The sequence below is a fragment of the Seriola aureovittata genome, chromosome 13 (genome assembly GCF_021018895.1).
Source record: "Seriola aureovittata isolate HTS-2021-v1 ecotype China chromosome 13, ASM2101889v1, whole genome shotgun sequence".
Lineage (NCBI taxonomy): Eukaryota > Metazoa > Chordata > Actinopteri > Carangiformes > Carangidae > Seriola > Seriola aureovittata.
In genome coordinates, this window is record NC_079376.1 from 16,788,214 (window position 1) to 16,812,093 (window position 23,880).

The following is a 23,880-nucleotide window of genomic DNA, read 5'->3' on the forward strand; positions in this document are numbered from 1 at the left end:
CAACTCTTCAGAGAATTCATTCATCCACATGCATGGTGTTAACACAGGTGGGAAGGTGGAGGAGGGAGAGAGTCTGAGAGGGTGACAGTGCAAGAAAATGATGAGTCATGATTAGAGAATCTGAAATACAGAAAAACTTTATTGATGTTCTGTATGCCTCCTTCCTTCCGAATTGTTCTACAGTAAAAGAAGCTATGTCGCACACAGATTTAAGTTAGCATGAGCCACTCTGAACAGTAAAGAGCTGGGATCACACACACACACACATTCATACGCAGGCGCACACGTACATTTTCTCTCTTCCTTACGAGTGTATGTGAAAACACGGACGACAGCAGTGGACACCCGGGTGGAGCAAGACAATCACAACCACCTCTTACATTTGTCACTTCAGTGAGGCGACAATGCAGAATGTCTGAAAACTAAATGAACAAGTGCTAAACATGGACAAACTGCTCTATGGTTGTAGGTCCTAAATTTCATTTCACTAAATTGAATCCCACAGGGAATTTTTATTATTTCAGAGGTAATCTGTATGAGCTACTTTTTAACAGATGTTTCTTTTACCACTCATTCAAATTCCATATATAATACAGAATAAGGCCCCTACTCAAAAACAGCCCATTTTTCTACATGGCTGGACTGGCCATAATCGTTGCAACTAGTTTCTTGGTTTTCCCAGTGTGCTTCTACTAGATTCCTGATTATTTGTGTTTTATGTAACCACAGCTTAGGCTGACAGGGCCCTGCAGCTCAGAGCACGTCCACTATTATCTCTGCTTGAGGTTACATAACTGTTTACTACACTGTAGCATTGATGAAAACCAAAAACTTCTTTGAGGACAGAGTTCTTGTAAGGCTTCTTATTATAGTTGTCACTGATACCAAAAATACAACAATGAACTGGCAATAAATAAAAACAAATCCATACATGTCACAGAGAAAATAAACAGCTAATATAATGCACATACACATTGTTTTAAAACAGTTTTAGATTTGCAAAATCCTTCTAGGTAACATTCTGTTGTCCAATGGCCAGGCCAATAAATAAAATCAATACTGATGCTGCACTGTTAGTACAGTACATGAACACTACAGTATGTTATGATACAAACCATGAAATAAAAAGGTACACCTTCGGTATTTGAAGAAGCCAATATGCAAGGCACAACAACAGACTAAATTCTTAGTGAGGAAGCTTTTTAAAAATATTAGTTGTCTTTCATGACTATAAAAGAGAAATGACAAAACAATGCCAAAAAGTGGTTACAGCTGAATCCCAGTGTTTTGACTATGAGCTAAAGGCTGAATCCTCATGGACCTGGATGATGTATGTTCAGCAGCTCAAGTCTGTCCGTCCCTCTGGGTAAATAAAGCCTCAACAGAGAAAAAGGTTGGAGACCGTTCCACCCTTCTGAATTGAGACTCTTGACAATGGTTGTTCAAAAACAACATGAGAAAACTATTAAAAAATATATTTTAGGTCCCAAATTAGTTGTTGATTCACAACCTTGACTTTCATGTCATTGCTCACCATTGTTGACATTTGTAAAATTAGACATACATTAGACTTCCATATTAAGTGTCTAAAAATATAATATATATATATATAAGAGTCCGAGGAAGACCAGACAGTTAGGATTCAGCTGTAAAACTGTGCCGACTTCAGGAAACACAATAGCAATGTGTTAAAGGGCAAGTTTGAGATTTTATTTCTACAGTGTTCTGATCACTTTAAAAGCTGGATTTTAAAGCAGCCAAACATTTTTAGACTAGTAGTATGGATTTTTCTATTAGCTCTCCATTAGCTTGACATTAAAAGAATATTCCAGTGATTTAGATCTGCACTTCCATAAAGTTGGGGACCTTGGAGAGACTGAATAGTCTAAATCAGTGCTGCAGAGGCTGAGACATCCTGACTTTAAGTCCCTAGTATGAGTCAAGCTCCAGAAACACCAGATATGACAGTTCCCATAATGCAACCTGATAGCATTTCTTTGTTAGATTATCTCTGCCTGCTAAACATCACACATCCTACATCAGTTTGTAAGACAGTTTTTCTGTGTAAATTTGTGATTTTCAAGACAAAGATAATCTTGGTGACATCACTATGACGTCACCAGGGTTATTTTCTCAGACTCCAAGACGCTCCTCCGAGACATTACACAACTTTTTTCACAGGCTGTGTCATACCAACCATGGTGAGGACACTGAGCTTGACAAGTGAAATCAGTGGAGTTCCCCTTTAAATTCTTTTTAATAACATTTATGTCAGTGGTATCATTTTGGAAACTTAACAGTGTGTCTCAAATGTGCCCTTTAATAATGTATTGATTTCTAATTCACAGAAGGCCATTGATGCTGGAAGCAGTTAACAAATAATATCTACTCCCACAGATTTAAGAGTAGAAATACAGACTCCCCTCCATTGCAGGTGTGTCACTACTGTATCATCATATAATACAGACTTATTCCATTATTGAACATACCTCTAAGGCAGAATCAGGCACTAGATAATATGACTGTGGCTGAAGATTATTGTCAAGGGCTACCTAAGTTAAACCAATTAGCTAGCCTCCTGATATGTACCTTGAAATTTTTCATACAAATGTAAACATTCAGTGATATTGCACTCAAGCAGCATACTAACATACTGTGTAATGTGTCAGTACACATACTTTGATACGTATAAAGTGCTTGGATGTAAAAATATTTGAGCAGGGAAAAGGTTCACCATTCCTATGTCAGATTTTAGATATTTGAAAACTTCGATGGGTAGGACACGCCACAGCAAAATGAAACCATGGTTTTGTGTGTAAGCCATAAACTTGGTATCTCAATACAGCTACCTGAAGCGAAATGATGCATCCAAATACAAAGAGGCAAGGCTCTGCGTCGCTGTGTTTTGGTTTCAGTATTTCCATCCCAAAAATGTCAATCAAACAATCTTTCCATGCTCTCTTGCCTGCAAAAAAAAAAAAGAAAAAAAAAAAAAAGAAAAACATACACAAAAGTTATTCATTATATCTGTAAATTCTTTTCTATGATTCACAGTTAATCAATTTATCTCAGGCCCATCACTTCTCTTCTACGTGAATGATTTAAGCAGGCGGTCATGTATAATCAATCTTGGATGAGATGAAGAGGCACTCTCTCCTGAGACTATTTCTCCTGCACTCGAAAGAGGCCTCAGAGGTGGTGAATATACTTAAACCGAAATTGCATATTACAGCTGATCTCTTTCTCTCTCCCTTCATCCATTTAACTCCTCATCCATTTGCACTTCCCTCCATCAGTCCATTTACACATCTATCGATTCCCCCATCCCTCTTCCTGTCTCTCACACTGACCTTGTCGCTGCTGGTGGAGTGTGTTGGGTGTGTTTCTCCTGACTCCAGGCTCAGGACAGACAGACCGGAGTCTATTAGCTCCTCTATGTGAGAAAACCAACATTAGCTTAGTTGTATATCATCCAGACGCACTGTCAGAAAAGTCAGGGCCATTGAGGCTATTTCATACCTGTGTTAGTGTTGCTGATGTTGCACTTGGCAAGCTCTACAGGCTGGACAGAGCCCTCCTGTAGAGAGGCACAGGCTTTTTCAGCAGGGGGGGAGTTGGGAGCTGTGGGAGGGTTGCTGTCTTTTTTAGTACATTCAGTTTCAGAAACCTGCTGCTGGGCAACAGGAGGAGCAGGCGGACCACCTCCCTGATCCTGAGGACTCCCATCATCCTGCTTGGCACTTTCAAGAGGCTGCTGTGGCCCTTGCACTTCGAGGTTGTTCTTTTTAGGCGAGGAAGCTTTTAAGGAGCTCTGACTTCTTGATTCTGAGTTGGCCGATTCCTGAGAGCCCGTGGTTTGCCTAGTATGAGCTCCCTGGATGAGTTCCTCTGAGAAGCGTACTTTCTTCTCCGAACTCCGAGGGGACGAGGCCTCTGCCTGCACATGAGTGGAGGCGTCCTCTCTCAAGGTAGTAGTTGACACAGGAGCTGTGGATTCACTCACTTCCTCAGATGTACTCAGTGAATCTGGGCTGGGCGAAAGCTTTGTTTTTGAGTCCTGATCTTTCTGATCGTCTACTTCAACATCTGTGAGGGCGTCAAGTTCCTCCAAGAATTCCTCCAATGTTGTATCAGAGATCTAAGAAATTAGATTAGAGCGACAAATCGGGTGTTTTTGCTTCTTCAGTAACATGAATTAACTAATGCACACTTCGTATTTACACTAACAAAGGGTTCTCACCTGTAGGTTTTCTCCGTCTTCATTTGCCTGCCATCTGAAAAATAATTTTATCAAAACCAATTCAGTAACAGTGTGGGAATAGCGGTGTTGTTGTTTTGCCCACTACAATGTACAATTTATGGTAAACTCTACAAGTTAAGGGAATAACACAACTTTTTACTCTCTGCTGAGTTAAACTGCAGTGAGCAGCCAGTTAGCTTAGCTTAGTACAAAGGACTGGGAATTGGGGGAAACAGCAAACCTGGCTCTGTCCAAAGGTAAAATCTGCCTACAAGACTGTTTGTTCAATCCATACAAAAACCAAGAGAGGAAGTCACTGCAACTGGCCAAAAAAAGTCGTGCACATAGCCTCATGCAAAAAAAACATCTCTTGACGATAGCTTCATATTTACAGTACAGAAGATTACTCATCTGACTCTCGACAAGAAAGTAAACTATTCCTTTTACATTGCTTAGTCAAGTAAGATAAAGAAAAAAAGAGTACGGGATGAGAAAGGTGGACAAAGCTGTAGGTACAGTAGCTTAGCTCTAGCAAGCGGAGTCTTAGATCTCAGCTGTTATAGTATTAGTGATCTGTGGGCTTCCTCTCGCTACACGAGGATTTATTGCCAGCTGTGACCAAAGCACAGCCTGATACCAAGAATTTGCCGGGACGCACCTGAGTTCTGTTTCACGCTCACCATCACTGAGACAGAGACAGAAAATCATCTGGCACATTACATTTTCACACTGAGAGACTATAATGCCTCTCTTCCAGGTCTGTGGTCTCGATGTTTTTTGAGATTATGAGCAACAGTTGTGTAACAGCACACCCTGAAAGCCTCCTCATCACCCAGCACACTAGTTTGTTTCACAACAGAGGAAATGCTGGAGGAGAAAAAAATGAAGGCAGTGAGAAGTAAATGGGGCCTTCTGGGTTATTTAGTCAGCTGCCACAACTTCTAAATCAAGTCTCATGACATCCTAGGGAATTTGTACATTAGGGCACATTGCAGGAAAACAATGCGCCTTCACAACTGTTTTACATATTTCATTAGTCATAGTAAGTTCTAATACCAGATGATTGAAGCTGTGGTGCGAGACATCCCAGTGGTTGAGTCAGCTTTAACATCAGGCTGTTGTGTGTATAGTCTAAATGTTTAGCAGTGACTGACCTCCTCGCCCTCCCAGTCAGACGATCTTTGCCTTTTGCTTTACTGCTCATCACTAGCACATTTTTAGCCCCCTTGTCTTTTCCTCTCTTCTCATGACCTGGGACAGGAAAACACAGAGAGTTTAACTCATCATTAACTGACATTTTTCATAAATAGTCATTACTATATCTGCAGAGACAACAGTGTATTTTTAATTCTTTCCTCACTGTGTGGGCTTGAATTTCTCTCAATTTCAGTCAAAAAACTATAATATTCACTCTGTCGACCACAACATTATCTCCGTTTTCTTTTTCCAGCTGATATCCCAACACTTTACACTGTTTAATGAATTGTTTGAATAATGTCCCACACAATATCCTGTTTCAACATAGTGTCAAATTATAGCAGCAGGAAATCTCTCCGATTGCCGTTTTACTGACACTTAGAATAACACAAATTCACAAAGGTTTTCTCAGCTTTTCTGTACAGTATACAATTATCTTAAGGCACTGACTTAACAAATAAACAATACTTAAGTGTGGCATACCTCTTGAGTCCACATTTGCCTTAGGTTGTCCTCTTCTAGCATTTCGTCCACCTAGAATTGAAAAAAAAAAAAAAAAAAAAAAACATAATATAAAAAAAAACACAAAGATAACTATGAAGCCCATCTTTTTATCATCATGCTTTGATATGAAGGGTCTTATTCTCATGTCTGGACTATGTCTTACCTCTGCCAGAGGACCCCCAGTCTCTGTCAGGCAGGGATTTGTCTGAAAACCTAAAAGCAATTGTTCAGTTTAGACAGAACACACAAACCAATCCAAGCACTGTCATGGTCATGTTTCAAAATAACTCCTCACTTTTAGCACAGGTGACAGAACAGCTCATCTACACCCCATCAACAGGCTCTTCTGACATTCAAGTATCATCATCGTACATTTACTATGGCCCTCTTGCAGAAGCACTGAGAGGTTTTCTGCTCTACGAGTCACACCAATGCATTTGACAAGCACTGAAACCATCTAAATTGTTGAATCAAAAACACATTTCCTCTTCTATTCTTACTCGAGGGCCTTGTTTAAGCCTCGCCAAATAAGGCAAGGCATTCCATCCCTTATCCCAAGCTAAAAATAGCTGCTCTTTCTTTGTCTCTTTACATTTTGATGCTTCCTTAAACAGCACATTTATTTACTCTGCAACTTGGTCACCCTTTGTACTGCAGCTAAGTTTGTTTGAAATCTAACAATCACTTAAAATGAATCGTTTTTTTTCTTCCGGTCAGTTTGGGGTGCTATTGTGTGAGTTCATTAACGAATGGTGATGTGTTCAACATACTGCTCATAGGCACATTTTAAAATTAGAGGAATTCTTGAAAATCTAACAATAGACAATAAGTTATAGTAGCATTTCATTGGATAATGTGCACACAATGATACAATTCACCTAAAAAGTAATTATTTGGTGTTGTAATCATTTTTGCAACATCCTGTGACTTGATTTAGTCTTGTGATCATGTGTTATGATGTGTAATCCAGAAATAATAGATTCTTCCACTGAATAAAGTAACTAGAAAGAAGCAAGCTGTTCTTCAGGGTTAGTTAGTGAAAAGCTCAGTTTAATTTTGGTGCAGATGTAGTAAACAAACTGACTTCAGAAGTAAAAGAAGAGGAGAGGCAAGTTTACTTATTAAATAAACTGCTAGTTAGGCAGGGGTTTAGCTAATGAAGCTGACCACATTAAAATGTAGTTCCTATGTTTACTATCATTACAATGGCTTCTAAGTAAAAGGCACTGAAGAGAGAGCTCAACCTTTTGGCTTTCTCTCACCAAGACTTAGATGAGGAGATTGACACTCTCATGTCTGTCCATTACATATGAAGTTACAGATAGTTAGCTTAGCATAACAAATGGAAGCAGGGGGAAATTAGCTTGCCTAACTTTGTGGGTTAAAAAACAAAAATCATAATTTCTATTGGTCCATACTAGTTAACATTATGTCTAATTAGATATCCAATTTGAATGTGTAAAAAAAGAAAAAGTGTAAAAACGTAAATTTTTAGCCCAGAAATAACGTTAGCTCCAGCGTGTTACTCCCCATAAAATCATATATCGTAATTTTTACATTTTTATTTGTGTACTGATTAATAAGTGAGCTCTATAGCCAGGCTTAGAGTTTACTGCTGCTTCCAGTCTTTATGCTAAGCTAAGCTAACATGCTACTGACATGGAGACATGGGATTTGTATCCATCTTCTCACTAACATGACAGGCAAGACAGCACAGAATATATTCCCCAAAAGTATTACATGTCAATTTTTTTTTTTTTTTTTTAAATTACATTATGTGAGACTACTGGGAAACACAATGAAGTGTTTTAGAGGAGATTGGAAATGTTAGAAGAGACTGTAAAAATAGAGGGATAAAGAGATAATACTTAAAGAAGGTGAACTGAAGCAGGAGGTCAACACTTCCAATTCTTAACTGGATAAATAACGCTCTACTCTCCTTTAACAACCACCACCAAGCATCCCTTGATAAAGCAATACTGGAGAATAATGAACCTACTCAGTTCACATTTCACTGACAAAGATTTCTCCAACACAAAAATAGAGGGAGCCAATGAAATATCAACCGGAGGAACAGCTGTGAGAAATCTCAGACATAAGCAGTGCCGTGGGAAAAGTGAGTGCTAAGAAGTCTTACATGTTCTCAGTTTTGTCCATGTCCCACGCCCTTCTCCACTGGCCCTTTGCGTTTTTATGGCGTGCCACTCTCTCCCTGTCAATCTGCTCCCGCTCCTTCTTCCACCTCAGATACTCCTCCTGCTCTTCTTTCAGTGTGGGGATGTTGAGGTCTGTGTTGGCCTGCAGGCTCTCATGCTCCTACGTGAACACAAAACATTTCAGTGTGTTTAATAAAATCATAAAAACAAGCAGCCTTATTATTGTGGATTCATATCAGGGTATGTCCACTCATCAGTAATGAAACACTGGCACGGAAACATGACTAAATTAAAACACTCAGTGTGTCACATTACAATACATTTGAAGCATCACTCTACAGACTAATCAGAACAGTGGAGGAAACCAGATCAACAACCACCCCACATGGGTGGTAGTAAACAAGAACAGCTGCTCAGCTCTAAACTAATAATTAAACAGCAACAGGGCAATATACGGATCTGTAGGGATCAAAAGAAATGGAGCAATATTTCTGGTATTTTCATGCATTCTACATTGCTGTAAATGCCAATCATTGCCTCACTGTAAATACTAATTATTGCCTCTGGGCACCCATTTGATTACAAAAGCTCCTTGTTTGTCTACCATGATGACTGCGAGGCAACACAATCAAATTCTTTGAGACAATATTCCTGGCAGAAATGCAGTGTACTGTAAACACAATTAGGTCCCCTTCCTCCTTTCCTCTCTTAACCAGTTTATTGATTATTGTGATGAGAGCAGAAAGGATTGCTTGCTAATACTAAAGGGAGAGAGAGAGCTGGTGCAGGCTCTTTAGCACATCAAAGGAGACAGAGGCGGTGTATTCTTGTAACAAAGGCCTGGAGCAAACCAGCTCTACAAACAGCGCTGTGTTCTGAGGGAAATCACATAAAAGACCAGCAATCTCTGAGAGAAAGTGCCTGTCAGGTCAGTGTTTGTTTGTTTTTTTAAACAGCAGGTGGGAGATGACGCTAAAGTCTAGAGAAAATTTCAAATTGTATGATATTTCAGAGTAAAATATGTCTCACAGCAACAGTAAAAAACAGTCAGAGAAAGAAACACAACACAGTCCCGCTAAGAAACTATGATGGGCGATGTTTTCTCCTCAGGTATGGACCAATCACAGTCAAGTAAACATGTTGCCATTCTGCATGTAGTTATTGGTGAACATAGCATCTGTGCTCATCCCTGTGTTTTCCATCTCCTCTCCCCTCCCCCTCCTCTGGCCCCTGGAGGACGCCAGGGGCCACAAGGGAAGGCACTTCTCACATGTTCCAACAGGCTGTCTCCTGCTGCCAACACAGCCGCCTTGCTAATTAGTACTTTTTAATTTCTTGCCTCCATGGGGCCTCGAAGGGAGGTTGTCAGGGGCCAAGACAGGTAGGGTGGACATTACACAGAGACTGTGAGCAATGCTTAGAGAGAGCAGGACTTGGTCTCAAGCTGTCAGGTTTAGGTAGATTAAAGGTGTCTAGAGAAAAAACAGTGATTCTACTCTTGTTCTGGGCTGCTGAGCCTCCGGAAGCTGCACTGGTTTAGGCTGAAAATGCCTGCAGAGGTTTACAGTTTATTTGTTAACCAAAACAGTTACTTACGCAACACCTGAAAAAAAAAAATAAGTCTGCATCTTATTTCCTTGAGAACTCACTCGACTGTAGAGCAGGAAAGGCACAGAGAGCCAGAGAGCCATGAACAGCATCACATTGCATGTGGCGTATTCGGCGGGTCTTTGAAGCTCGTCCTCCCTGCCTCCCCATTCAGCCTGTTTATCGCACGCCTGATCTGTGAGACAGCTCTGATCTACTCCTGCAACGTTTCCACGCAAGCCAGTCGGAGGCAGATGGGGACAAGCACTTGAAAAGGGGGGTGTGCATGGTAACATGTTGCGTCTATCTGCGTGTCAGTGTCTGTGATGAGGGTAGAGCACATATTTGCATTTCTCTGTGTTTTAGTGTGCTCATATAGTGGCACCGTCATATGGAAACCTTGTATTTCACGTTTGTTTTCATTTCTGTGAATCATGTGCTCATTGTGAGCTGGAACTACAACCTTCTGGCTTCATGGTTTTTCTCAAATCTGAGAAGATAGAGACAGAGCAACAGTATCCATATTTAAATGTTGATACCTGTGAGTGTTTTCACTGTGCTACCTGGCATTGCTCTAAAAGCCTGTGATGCCACTCAGTGTGATCTTAACTTTTTAACCAGAGAGGTCAAAGAGGAGAGACGGGACAAAAAAAGATTAACATAACATCAATGAGGGTGACACAGCAGCTTGTCCCCTGACAATTAAACATAGTTGTAAAGAGTCACATTATTGCTGCAATAAACAGTAAAAGCAAATCAAGCCAGGGCACAGACTCCTCTATTGGGAAAGATAAAGAGGCTTACACTGCCCCCAAGTGGAGTAGTGGTGCTGCAGCATGACTATGCACTTGATTGGTTTTAAATGTCCACTATGCAATGGCGTCATCAGAGCAGAGCGTAGTTTGCAGGTGGTTGAACTTCAGTGGTTTGGAAAATGAAACTCACCATATTGCAGGTAGAGAATAGTATGACTTATGCTTCTGTTGTATTTCTGACTGCAAGTTGTGCTCTTGTGAAAACAGCGAATGAGTCATGTTGTCATAAACAGCAACACTCGCATGAACAGCCATGGGGGGAGAGACAATAAACACTGGTCAGAGTGGTTTAGTACATCCACATACACACTCTCTTCTACCCACACCCAAATGCAGTCTAGCACATACGCAAACACAAAAGAACCCTGACTACCTTGTCTCTTTTCTTCTCTGTCTCCTCACACTTCTTCTTCCTCTCCCTCTCTGACCCCTTCTTGGCACCTTGCCAAGCCTGTCTCTTTGGCAGCATAATGAGCCTTTTGAGAGTGAGAAGGCAGTCGAATGTTAATTAGATCAAATCGGCCCTTTCAGGATGGTGGGAATGGGGAAACAATCATGCCAGAGGAGGGCAGATCACTATAGGATCCGGAGAGGAGAAATGGAGGCTGGAAACAGACAGTGTGCCCCCCACCCCCCCTACTCCCACTCCGTCTTTCTCAATTTCCTTTCTCATATCTCTCTTTCTCACAAGTGTGAACTGATGTCCAGTCATGAGGAACTTCCAGGCATCGCAGTCTGACTGGGACACTGCCAAATAACCACACCCCTCTCACAGAGTAATTATTTATTTCCAGGGTATCTGATGCGCACGCACACACGCACACACACACGCACACAATAACACGCACACACACACACACACAAACAACGCATTAGAAAAATATTTCAGAGGCAGTGAATAGCCACAGCAATGTGCAGATCATCATGGACGTTTTCCATACAAATATTTTTCTAACACCAGATAGACGAATGACACTTTTTCCTTCCATATCACCCTTCGGCAGCGTTCTCCCCACTGCTCTCATAAACTGTGTTAAATGATATTGGCCATGTAAACAGCAAGCACGTGCAGACCAGGTCTCTGTGATTCACGAATGATGACTGGTGCACTGGAGCGCTGGCTACTGTTCAAGTGCTGATTCAGTCCACATGATAAATAAAAGGGGGACAGACCAAGCGGGCCAGAAATAAAGGCAAGAGAACAGCATGTTCAGCTCATAGATTTAGTGCACATTAGCTCTGACGGGCCAGTAAGCAGCACTCAGTGTAGCAGCCAATCAGACGCAGATCTGTATATACATATTTACAAAGAGCCTCCACTGGTTTTGTGTCCAGAGACCCCTCCTGCAGCTGGAGTGTGTCTGTGTTTACAGTGGTGAGGATCAGCTGTCTGCTCTAAGCTTCAGCTTATTGATTGGGCAGCTAGTATGTCTGTAAGAGAGTGTGCATTTGTGTGTGCATGTGTGTGTACATCAGGTTTCAGACTGAGGCACAGCAGCTGTTACAGCGTTTCTGCATACCTGGGGGGGCCTAAGGTCAGTGACAGTGTGACATTTCACAGCCCAGCCAGGGGTACTGCATGTGCACATGTGTCTCTGCTGATCTGTGTTAAACAGAGGATCTCAAGCATACAGTGCATAGTAAAGCTATTGATAATTAAAGTGACATCTCCCATCTCATTATATTACTGATAACAAGACATTTTGTTGAGCTGTTACAACATCTATCTATCTTTTCATGGCACTGACTCAGTGAACTTCACAGCCTGTTCCACACACCTAAAGGCATCTACACACAGAGGCTGAGTGTTTTTTCATTCGCTAAAAATACAACAAAAGCTCCTCAGAGAGAGAAACGGTGATAAAAAACCACCAACCCTGAGTGGGTTCATACTAAAAAAGTCAAAACAGTCATCAAGGCCTTTTAAAGATTCTCCATTTGTACTAAGTTTTGGTTCTAGAGAGCATCTACTCAACAGCTCTGTTAGTAGCCACCCCTTTTACTAATCCCACACCAGTCAGTCACAGCCCCAGCCCACCTCCTGTCCACAAACCATTGTGCTCCATCACTGGAGGGGTGTGGCCAGCCGACATGTCTGACATCTATGTAAAACATGTCAGTGCAGCCCGAGAGAAGAAACAAAGGGGGAATGTGAGAGAGGAAGCAGACAGGAGGGTGCATGCCGGGTTTTAAAAGCTGAAGCGTATGATCACTGGAGTGTTCAGTGTGTCTGATTCAAACCTGTGCTGCTGTGTTTCTCTTGGTCGTGTGAGGCGGCTGCTTCCCCCTCCCAGCGGACTCCACATGCCTCGTCTGTCCGTCATCTGTAGGGCTCTTGACGTCCGCAGGGCCCAGCCTCTTCTCTGGCCTCTCACTCACCACCCTCTTACCCTGGAGAGACAGTAACTCATATTAGAGTGTCATAACTGCAGCCAGATACATTGTAATACAAGAGTACCAGTGCTTATCATGTCTGCACAAGAGTTATTATTTTCAAGGTGTAAATACAACATTTTAACAGTAATTCATGTGCACTAATCAAAACACTTACCCCTGACACCTGCTGGTCTCTATCAAGACCACTCATGATCATTGCACATATGTAAGCTTTTATCCACAAATTTTCTGATTGAACAAGATCACATGTATTGTATGTGAGACCAGCTGCACATTTTTAGCCATGGTAGCATCACGTCTCTTTGGATAACCATGTCAGTCTGTTGGTCAGTCCCCCACATTTCAGTCCACAAGAAATTAAATTTCTCAACAAATATCAGACAATGACTTTGGCAATCCTGAGACTTTACCTCAAGAGCCAACATGCAAATATTTTAAAATTTTAATTCGTCCACTACTTTAGTTTTAGGGTATTTGGTCATAAACTAATGACATTCCAGTCAGCCTAAGCTATACTCTGTGTGAAGTTCTATTTAGCAAAGGTTAGCATGTTAACATGCTAATGTAAGATGTTGAACATGGGAAACATTACACCTGCTACACAGCTGGATGTTAGCATTGTCACTGTGAGTGTGTTAGCATACCTGCTAGCTACAGCCAACCTGTTAGCATGGCTGCAGACTCTTAGATGTCTTTTTGACTATTCACAACTAAGGTGAGCAGGGAACAGGCATATTTAGCCTGTTTTGCTTACTACACCATGCATTTATAGATTGATTAGAAAGTTGCTGTAAGCAATGGTACTCAAGTCAGATAAGTTGTTTTCAGTATTGGCCCGAGTCAAGCATTGAAGAGTGCACTGTATTATATCTAAATTAAAAACTAGAAACCTACATGGTTCATCTGGTTTTTAGCATCGTTTCATCTGTGTGGCTGACGTTGTATTGTCTAGACTGAAACTTGTAATACTGTCGTACTTAATGAAAGACTTTAATCTCCATGGGATTAACCTGGTTAAATAAATGTTTAAAAAAAGTAGTCATTTAAACTGTAAAAGCTTCGACTCAGGTTAAATTCTCACTGTTAGCTGAACATTTCCTCACAGTGCCATCAAAGCCTCGACCATGGCTTTGATATAAACACAGGTCTTGTTAGTTCATATTATACAATAATCATAATATTTTCAATTCAATATCCTTATCATTTTGCCTGTTGTATGACCTACCATGGCTGTACAGTGGTCGAAAGCTTCTAGTTCTTAAGAAGGCAAACTGTTGCAGAAAAATCAGCTCACTGAATAAAATCTACGCTGCATATCTAAAACTGTTAAGTGTTTTTACTTTCTGTGCAAGTTATCCCTTGTTTTCTTCCTAAAGACTACTGGTTGACTGCTTTTACTGATTTTTACAGATTTGAATGAGGAATTGCTTTTGTGTTAATCTTTCATTAATGTGCATTCTCCTATGTTTTTCCTTGTCACTTAAAAGGAAATTGGAAATGGGCAGTGCGGTGAATTTACCTTTTTGCCTGCCATGGTGACCGTTAACTGTTTCCTGTGGCCTCGGCCAGCGCCCTGCGAAGGCCCTTCTCCCCCCTTGTCAGGCACAGCCTCCTGCTGTCCTTTCCCAGCTGGTGAACTGCCGCTGAATGGCTTTGTCACCACCACACGACTATCCTGCTTCAAACCAAAGAGGGGAACATGTTATAAAATATTTATATAGTTTGCAGCATCGAGTCTTCTACAGAAAGTCTGTTTACCATATTGCAGACACTCACACTGGTGGACTTGCTGATTGTGATGGTCAGATCATCAGCTTTGCCCTTGCGACTCTGCAGTGCCATTCCTTCCTCCTCCGCCCTTTTCTTGTCTTCCTCCACCTCCTAAATGCAACTCAATGAAAACAATCAGCTAATCAGGAAGCCCGTTAAAAACGCCAAGACCTCAGACAATAATAACATGCTCCAGACTTGCATTTCTAGTCCACACACCAATTATGAAAATCACAGATACTTCTCAGCCTGCAAGCACATGTCCTTACCTTGTACCTCTTCATGAGCGCTTCGTTCTTCCTGCGGAGAGCCTCGATCTTCTTGTCCAGCTCCAGGTCCCTCTCATGATCCCTCTTGGGCATCATGTCACTGGCGGTCTGGGAGGAGACACATAGCATCACTGATACAATAAAAAAAACAATTTAAAATGGGGCACAATTTGTTTTTAGGGTTTCAGCACAAATTGTTTGAGCTTTATATTTTGAGCTTCGTTCTAGTAATACTATTACATTTTTCAATGCTAGTGTGTTTTGTTAGCTTCACTACCCAAACAATACTTTTTTTGAATACCTTAGTACATTGAACAAAGTTCTCAAATGATAAATGTTGGCCAAATACATACAGCTGTGCAATACAACTGGTAAAATTGTATCATCATTTAATTATTATTGGATCAGAGAATAACAGATATTTTATGCCAACTTTCAGCACAGGAAAGATTTGCATAATCGTTGCTATGGACACAATTTGGACTGCATTGAGGTTCGATACTCCGTCTTATCTGGCCCACTTTATCCATATATATTTTGAGTTCAAACTGATTATAAAATCATAAAAAATAGCATTACAAACAATACAAAACTTTCAACACAGTCCACTCCTAGACGGAACAGAAACTAAGACACAGATGAACAAATCATTGATGGAGGGTCAATCCAACTGAAAACGTCTTGTGTCCACACCACTGCATGTGCTGTGACAACACCAACATGCCCTCACACCCACCACAGATGGAGCATTCATTATGAAGCTCAGTTACACCAGCAGAATGCATATGCAGACTGCGGAGCATCCTAAACATCCTGATGCGGTCAGCATGGCATGCCTACTCACACGACAAGAGGCCCCATATTGAAAGTCTCTGCAAAACCAGCTGCAAACATGTCCAAGAGCTGCTGGTGAGTTGAAAAACACTCAAATGGGAACAACACTGAATGATACTGATACTGTGGAAGCAGCAGCCATCTCCAAAACAGAGATCTCATTTCCTCCGGCCTGCGGTAACTTAATGTTGTGTCACAGATCTGGTCCGTGTAGCCTCTTAACGTGACGAGTGTGTGAGTGGTGAGAGTGTGGTTTCTTTAACTGGCTGTAGAACAAACTAATAGGGCGCATGACTCAGAAGAATGGTGAGTGAGGAACTCCTCTCTTCAAAGAACAAGAAAGAACAAGCTGCAATAAAACCACTGTAAAGCATAAACTGTTTAAAAGGAATTGTTAAAAATGTTGGGAAATACGCAGATTTGCGTCATTGCCAATAGAGGAGAGGATTGATATCAATCTCATTTCTGTAGAACTGTGGCAGGCAACAGAAATTATGCAGCACATAACAGCCTGTAAAACCACAACTTGTCATTTTTTACAATTACTTTCTTGTACAAATTAAACAAAATAGTTCATTTGTGAGCTTTAAAAAAGGTTCCCGCTTCCACTCTTTATGCTAAGCTAAGCTAAGCTAACCGACTGCTGATTGTACCTTCATAATTAATGTACAAACATGAGAGTGGTATCAATCTCCTCAACGAACTCTCAGCAAGAAAGCGAGTAAGTGTATTGCCCAAAAACTTAACCTGTTCCTCTAATTTTATCCACCAGTGTATAAATGGCAGCATGAGGACCGGTCACAAGGCAGCTCATATAAAATGTTACATATTGTCTGAAAGACACATGATCCAAGCAAATGAGATAATATTAAAAGAAAAAAACATTTCTGCTCTCAAGCAAGCTATCTGAAGAGGACATCAAAATGTAAATTTTAACAGTAATAATTTTCTGGGATTTATGACATAAAGTGATGTGATAGAAAAATATGTGCCAAAACTTTGAAAAGCTGGGGTCAGAGTTTGCTGCTGTCTCATCCCTCCATCTGTTGTCTGCGTATTGTAAGCCAGCAGCATTTTTCTTAATTTCTTTAAAAGGATTTCATTGAGCACACAAACAATAGTACTCAGACGATACTCAATGAACCGCAGTCATTGTCAAAAAAAGAAGCTCTCGACTCAATCAGCTAAAACAAGTGTTTCCCACTTTGAGTCAGTGTTGACATCATCTGTTGTTATTCACGGCCGTGGAGAAGAGATGATGCCGCTGTCAAATAGAAAAATTTGTCACCGGTGCTTGTCGAAACTGTGAAACAACACAATTCATATTGAAGTATCCCATTCTCCACACTCTGTATAAATTATTCTGAGGGTCAGACCTTCTTGACAGAGACAGGAAGTAGTTGTGCCAAAGCGAGTCAGTCATCCTCCACTGTTGCCCCAGTGACGACAAGAGAGTCGAGGCTGCTTCAATGTGATATTACTAGCTCAGAATGATGACTCACTGCTAGCGAGCGCACAAAGACCATCACATTGGGACTGCAAGAAATTCTTTCGTGCTTTTTCCATCGCCGCCGTTGGTACCTCTGCAAAGAATGGCTGCCACTGAGATGTTGCGTTCCACCTACTGCACTCAAATCCTACCACAAGAGAGATCAACCTTTTTGCTCTAAGTTGTCAGCACAGACTTTTAGTGAAATAACGAAGACAATACATTGTGAATCCAAATGCATCTCAAACCTGTTTCAAACCTGCAAAGATACAGAGAGCAAGTGAAAAAGTTGGTACTCACTCAAAGAGGCAGCAGGCTGGAAAGTGGTTACCTCACAGCTTCTAGTTGTCAGGGTATCCAAACACAACAGACCATGAGGACATACCACCAAGAATAGGCGCAAGGGAGAGACACGCTGCTGACTCTGAATCTCAGCAAGGCCAATGGCGGAGACTGAAGTGAATGCCGGCCTCCACAAACCAAAGTGGGGAGACTGTGTGGGGACGGTACCTCTCTGGGTTCAGCCGGCCAGTTCTGTGATTGTGCAGCAGCAAGGCTAACGTACACACATACACACACAATCACAAAACACACAGAGACGTTGTGGGTCTGCCAGTGGACGGCACCCATGCCCGGACAGGCAGGCAAAAAGGGGGAGGAGGGGGGCCTGCAGAGAGAAAGCTGCCAAGGCTTCCTCCCTACCCAGCATTCCTGTCACCTACAGGAGCTACAACAGGGGGAGAGAAAGCGGCAGACACACAACTGAAACGCAGCATGTAGCCACAGCTAAATCTGCGACAGAGCAGAGGGGGAACCTAATACCAGAGACAGAGAGAGAGCATTGGAGAGGGTGGGATGAGAAGAGAGAAGGGGAAGGAAGGAGAAGGCACTCACGGGTCTTTCCATGTCAGCGGTGAGAGCTGGGCTGGGTCCAGGCGCAAGGCAGCCGAGGCGGCAGAGAGGGCTGCCTGGAGTCGGCGATCATGCCTCGATTACAATGAGCCAAGTTGGGCAAGCAGCCAAGACGTCTAACAAATGCACAGAGCTCCCCTGTTAACGGATTTCACAGCACCCACCCGCCTGTCCACCACCCTCTCTCTCTTTCTCTCTCTCTCGCTCTCTCCAACCCTCCCACCCTCCTGCACATCCTCCCTCCCTCCTGCTCCCTCTCTAAAGCACTTGCTCTTTCCCCTCCTCACTTATCCTCTGCTCAAAGCATGGTAGTTAAATCCTGTCACCCTCCCCACACACACATAGTCAATTTTTAAGTAAATTAACGCTATACCTTCAATGATGCTATAATTAAAAAATATTCTTTATATATATCTGTGTGTATGCTTGGTAGAGCATACACAATACCACACCAAATGCTGGTATGGCAATATGCCAATAATTTTATAACATTCAATATCTGATTCTTTCTCAATTTATTCTTTCCTTCTTTTCTAAAGTAATAAAGTCTATGGGTTTATAGATATATAAGGCATATTAAGTTGATGGGTGGTGATGATGGTATCTGTATTTGTGCTGATAATTTGCTGTAGTTGAAGGTAAGGTAGAAAAAAGATATTTTTGTCTCAGAATTTGATGGTAATATATTAAGATATTTTTTAATCATGGAGTGTGAGTGCTTAGATCTCTTTTATGCGATGCCCTTATGTCCTAAATAAAGACAAACTGATCAGAAAAAAAATACTTAAAAGCTTACTTCCGTTCTAATGGGACCCCATTCACATCTAAACATGACTCAATATTAATCCAGACATCACAAATGAGACAACAGCTGTGTCGCCTACAAGATCCAGACTACATGTTCACAGTACTAAAGAAGCTTCCTAAAGACTGGGAGTGGGGTAGAGCGGGAGGGTGGGGGGTATTGCCTGCTGAATTTCCCACAGTTCTTCATGCATGGCAAGCTGCATCTGCCAAAGCCAGGTCTGAGAGCTCATAACATGCAGCAAACAGGCAGTCTGGCAGACAAATGCCACAGGCTGCAGTGAAGTCAGTCACTTGAGAGTCAGAGTCAGAGCTCTGCAATTTCCACCTTGGAAAGTTACCAGTCTGAGCTGCAACATTTTTAGCTTACTCTAGCTTACTCAAGTCCACATAGCTTACATTCTACACAGATCAATCCTGCTAATGAGCAAAGGCTCTTTACACATAGTTTAGCCTGCAAGTATTTGAGTTATTTTAGGATTATTGTAAGAAATGTTTTTGTGTAGATCCCTAACATGTTATAGTACTAAATGTTGAACAAATTCATTGATTCAACTTTGTGATTAGGTTTAAGAACTGCAGCTGCAGTTGAAGGCACCTATCAGTTTGAACCTGTTATCAGAGTAAAGTCAGGTGAAAGGGAATGGTCACATTTTATTTATCAATCATTTAACCTATACATCAATTAACAAGACTAAGAGTCAACAGCCATGCCCAGTCTACAGCGGTGCTGTCAGCTAAATGGTAAGGAACAACATGCTGAAATGCTCATAATGACAATGCCAAAATGCTGATATCAGGAATCACCATTATCTTTTAGATACGTCCTATGAGAACCATGAATGTTTGTACAAAAACAATTACAAAATCAGTGAGAAAGTTAGAAGTGACAGAATATCTTTGACTATCTTCTAAGTAGACAAGGTTTGTCCAAAAAGTCACTAGATTTGTCATTAGGTGTTTTTTTTTTCAAAAACCCTAATAGGATCCGTTTGCACCATAAACTCCAAGTCAGTGACGAGGCAGTATTTTATTTTTTTTTATTTTATGCTCCAGGTAGGTCAACTACAGCCAGACGTCAGCTACAAGTTTCTTAGTACTAAGGCAAAGAGCAAAGTTATATTTATCATATGATACTGTGTTAGAAAACTCTGAAATACAGTCTAATTTCCAAAATATCTAAACTATCTTTCCACTGTTGTTTTTTTTTTTTTTATTATTAGATTATGGCATATTGCCAGAAGAAATATTGTATCTTACCTGGTGTCATGTCATCCAGCACAGAGTGCGGTTTCCCTCTTGATGGGCATACATAAGGATTGTCATCAAAAGCAGCCCAGTTTCCAAAACATTTTCCCGCTGCCTCGGGATGAAGCTGCTGGAAACAGGGAAACAAATGTAAGTAGAACAACAGTATAGTGATATGGGCTTGCAGGAAGCACAAGTAAAGTAGAAGTAGTAAAGAATACATATTTCCACTGTGACTAAAAATATACACACACATATACATAAATCATTTCTGCAAATTAGAAGACAGTCTCATCATAGCCTGGATAATTGCATAATTAATTTACAAACAGACCATCAACAAATGCAGTTGCAAATAATTCAAAAATAATTCAAGCTTTGTTGTATTCCTAGCTTTCAGTTTTTGAGCAGTAACTTTGCAAGCTGTGGTTTGATGGATCTGTTCGCAATATAAATACAAAATACTTTTTTAATGATTGTGTAGCTGCTGTCCAAAAGTTCATTGATGATATCACTTTTGTCATGTCGGAGGATGTCACTACACCGCTGAAATGGATGTTCTTATTGTTTGAACAGTGCATAATTTTATCTGTTTAATTACAAACTCCAAGGCATAAGAGGCTCTTAACATCTGCAGACTGAAAGCTGATCCAGCTGTTATCCAGATGTGCTGTCATCACCAGACATTGCTTTAGATTACGGGTTAGAGAAAAGGATGTTGCATCTCTTCTTTTGTGAGATGGACTGAGACACAAGGACAGGATGCAAGTGAAGGAAATGGGGAGACATTTTATGGTAATGAGAAGCACCCCTAGTCAGTGCTTTGTGAATACTTAATCATAGTTAGGTGACAGTTTGTATTACACTGTAAAAAGCGATTATGCTTCATCCAATTAAAAGCTGGAATATCATTGTTTGATTAAAAACAAATTAATTAATATCAACAATCACTGCATTTCGTAAATATTTTTTGATAATTAAACAATTATCAGTTATCAAAATGAATAATTACAGTTTTAGCATTGTAATTCACCAACTGTTGGCTATGAGGACTATGTATGTTTGAAAGTTTTACTGTCCCACTTCATGAGACTATGTTCAGTGTAAAAATAAGAGGATTTTTTTAGAAGAACAATTATGATTATTGTTAAATTACTGTTTTAACACCAGCTCTCTCAGTTCAAAATGGCATTCAACTTGTCAGCAGGTTCACCATAAGGTTTAAGTAATCATCAGCTGACATTTAGAAATTACACAAAAGCAGCTAATGTGATCAGCTATCAACACTTTTTGATACAAACAAGCTGTTAGTAAACTACTACTACCTTACAGTTGGTATGAAACTTTTCAGTGATATAGTGAATTTCAAATGAAGATCATTTCCATTTGGAAATAAATCTTGTGTGGATAATTAGGGAAGTTATGAACTAAACTACGATTAACTTGGTTAGCTGAGGTTGTTTTTATGTTATATGTTCTAAAAAGTTACAAACTCACCAATAAGCACCGTCTCATCCAATCCCATTCATAACCCATTCTATTTTAAAAATCTGTTTGGTTTTCAGTTTTAAAAATCATAAACAGACATTCAACAAATAAACAAAATCTCTAAACTAAAAACTACACTAAATGGCCAAAAATAAGCAGACATGGTCTGCATTGTATCCACATACTTTTTGTTCCAGAGTTGGTTTTTCATTGGGCTCCTTTTAATGGAAAGTTTGAAATGCCTGAAATAAAGTTAAATGCAACACACATACATGTATTTCATTTTATGTCTGCATTTACTTGTGATTAAATAAACAACATATATTAAATTAATGTTATTCATGCTTTCTGTCTTTGATTGTTGAATTTTTTTTTCATTTTGACATGAATTTTTAGCTCAACTTGAAATGTCCAAATGTTAAGAGCTCATGGTAGCTTTCTAATGTCCAAGGGTTAGCAGCTAATGCTACCCTTAAAATTTCCAAAAGTAGTAAATAATGCTAGCCTTATTATGTCAGTAGCTAATGTCCAAACTTTAAGATAACGCCTAATGCTAGCCTTATCATGTCCAAAATCTAAAACTTTACTTTACTACTGGTACTTTACTGGCACTGTGTAATAGCTTAATGCTAGCCTTAGTCCATGAGTTAGTAGCTAAAGCTAGCCTTGCAATATTCAGAGATAAGGAGCAGCTATAGCTATCTTTGTAGGCATGGGGACGACGGGCTCAAATCCCGGTTGGCCGGTGGCCCTTCAAAGAACTTCCATAAAGTGATTCAAGATTTTATCGGCTTCATCAGTGTCTTTACCAGCACCACCAGTGTCATTCCTGCAACCAGAGAATTAGCCATATCCCTTATCATCATCAATCATCCTTACATCCTCTGGCTAACTACATGTCGAGCAATTATGCTAGCTCAAGTAACCAGTGCAGGTAGAACCATTAGCTTGCGAAACACAGCTCATACTTTATCTATAATCACAGCGATATCTCCAACATAAGAATATAACACGCTAAATATATTATAAATAACTGGACACACATGCTTACTTGTGTTATGAGCACACACAGGATATCCTCACTTCTTTTACTGCTGAAGGCCATATTTCTATGCCCATAGCAACCAGCAACTGGTAAAAGCTGACGATGTCTTCTTCCCATGTAGCACTGGAATAATTTCAGTCAGTAGCTCCCCCTACTGGCCACACCGGGAAAGTACATAAAGTTTCTGAGAGAATTCTGCACAGAAATAAACACCAAGAATAGTATGGGGCTTGACTGCTGACATGTATGCTTGTTCCATCGGACCTCTGCGAAAACAGCATACCGTCCGTTAGAAGTGAACTTTAACCAGCTCAGTCCTGTGTAAAAAACACCATTGCAGAAAGGAGCAGACTTACCTGTGGTTTGGGAGTTCCAGGTGAATTGGCGGAAGCCATTGCCTACATACCCCGTCCTACCAGCTGTCTGAACGTAAATAAATCACGCATTACTTGCTCCGCCCCTAAACCCCAACCCTCTAACAATGACAGAAAAACACACTGTAATACAGAAAATATTAAATTGATATAAGAAAATTATTTGGTGCCATGGTGCCAATTCAACTTTTTCCTATACAAGTGTTCCAATGCCATTGTTTCCTTTTTCAGTTCAGGTTTTGTTTTTGCCCAACTTTATTTTCAATGCCAAAATTTAAAATCAACATTCTAGAACTCTATAAGTACTCATAGATAGATACTCCACACTAGCTGGATCGTCATCTTCACATCATGTCCACTGGATGGCGCCAAAGCCCAATTGGCACAGGTTGGACAAAGGCACAGACAACTCAGACACAGACAGGGAGACAGGGGCCTTTTTGATCCACACTTTTTGAACAGTGTTTGACAGTTAAGCAGCTCCAGGGGCCTGAGTTTGTCAGACGATTAATGATGATCAACAGACTCATTCAGATTGTATTTACTTGATTCAACTTATTACCCACTGGTTATTTCATAACCTGCCAACATTTGTGACCCATAATTTGCACAGAAAGAAAGTCTTACCCACAAACATTCAACTTGGGGCACCTTGAGATGAAAGTAAGATGAGGTGTTCCTTTCCCTGAGTCACACATACGTGCCAATATATGCCGAACTTAGAGTTTGAGTGACATTAAAAAGCAGTAGA

The 23,880-nt window shown here is 40.7% G+C and overlaps 1 protein-coding gene across 6 annotated transcripts; it reads right to left on the minus strand.

Moving 5' to 3' along the window:
* Positions 1–121: 121 nt before the first annotated feature.
* On the minus strand, positions 122–22,837 carry LOC130179960 (coiled-coil domain-containing protein 9B). 6 transcript variants are annotated; one of them, XM_056393177.1, is made up of 14 exons: positions 22,762–22,837; positions 20,235–20,352; positions 14,936–15,043; positions 14,673–14,777; positions 14,416–14,574; positions 12,741–12,890; positions 8,079–8,257; positions 6,105–6,154; positions 5,921–5,971; positions 5,395–5,491; positions 4,241–4,274; positions 3,520–4,138; positions 3,351–3,433; positions 122–2,965 (listed from the first exon to the last, which is right to left on the minus strand). In XM_056393177.1, exons 3-14 carry the CDS (start codon positions 15,029–15,031, stop codon positions 2,939–2,941), a joined length of 1,650 nt encoding a protein of 549 aa, XP_056249152.1. In that variant the 5' UTR covers positions 15,032–15,043; positions 20,235–20,352; positions 22,762–22,837; the 3' UTR covers positions 122–2,938. The 6 variants fall into 6 exon arrangements, with proteins under 6 accessions (XP_056249152.1, XP_056249149.1, XP_056249148.1 ...); XM_056393174.1 differs by lacking the exons at positions 20,235–20,352; positions 22,762–22,837 and adding an exon at positions 18,153–18,368 and having other exon boundaries at positions 14,416–14,571; XM_056393173.1 differs by lacking the exons at positions 20,235–20,352; positions 22,762–22,837 and adding an exon at positions 18,153–18,368.
* Positions 22,838–23,880: the final 1,043 nt, after the last annotated feature.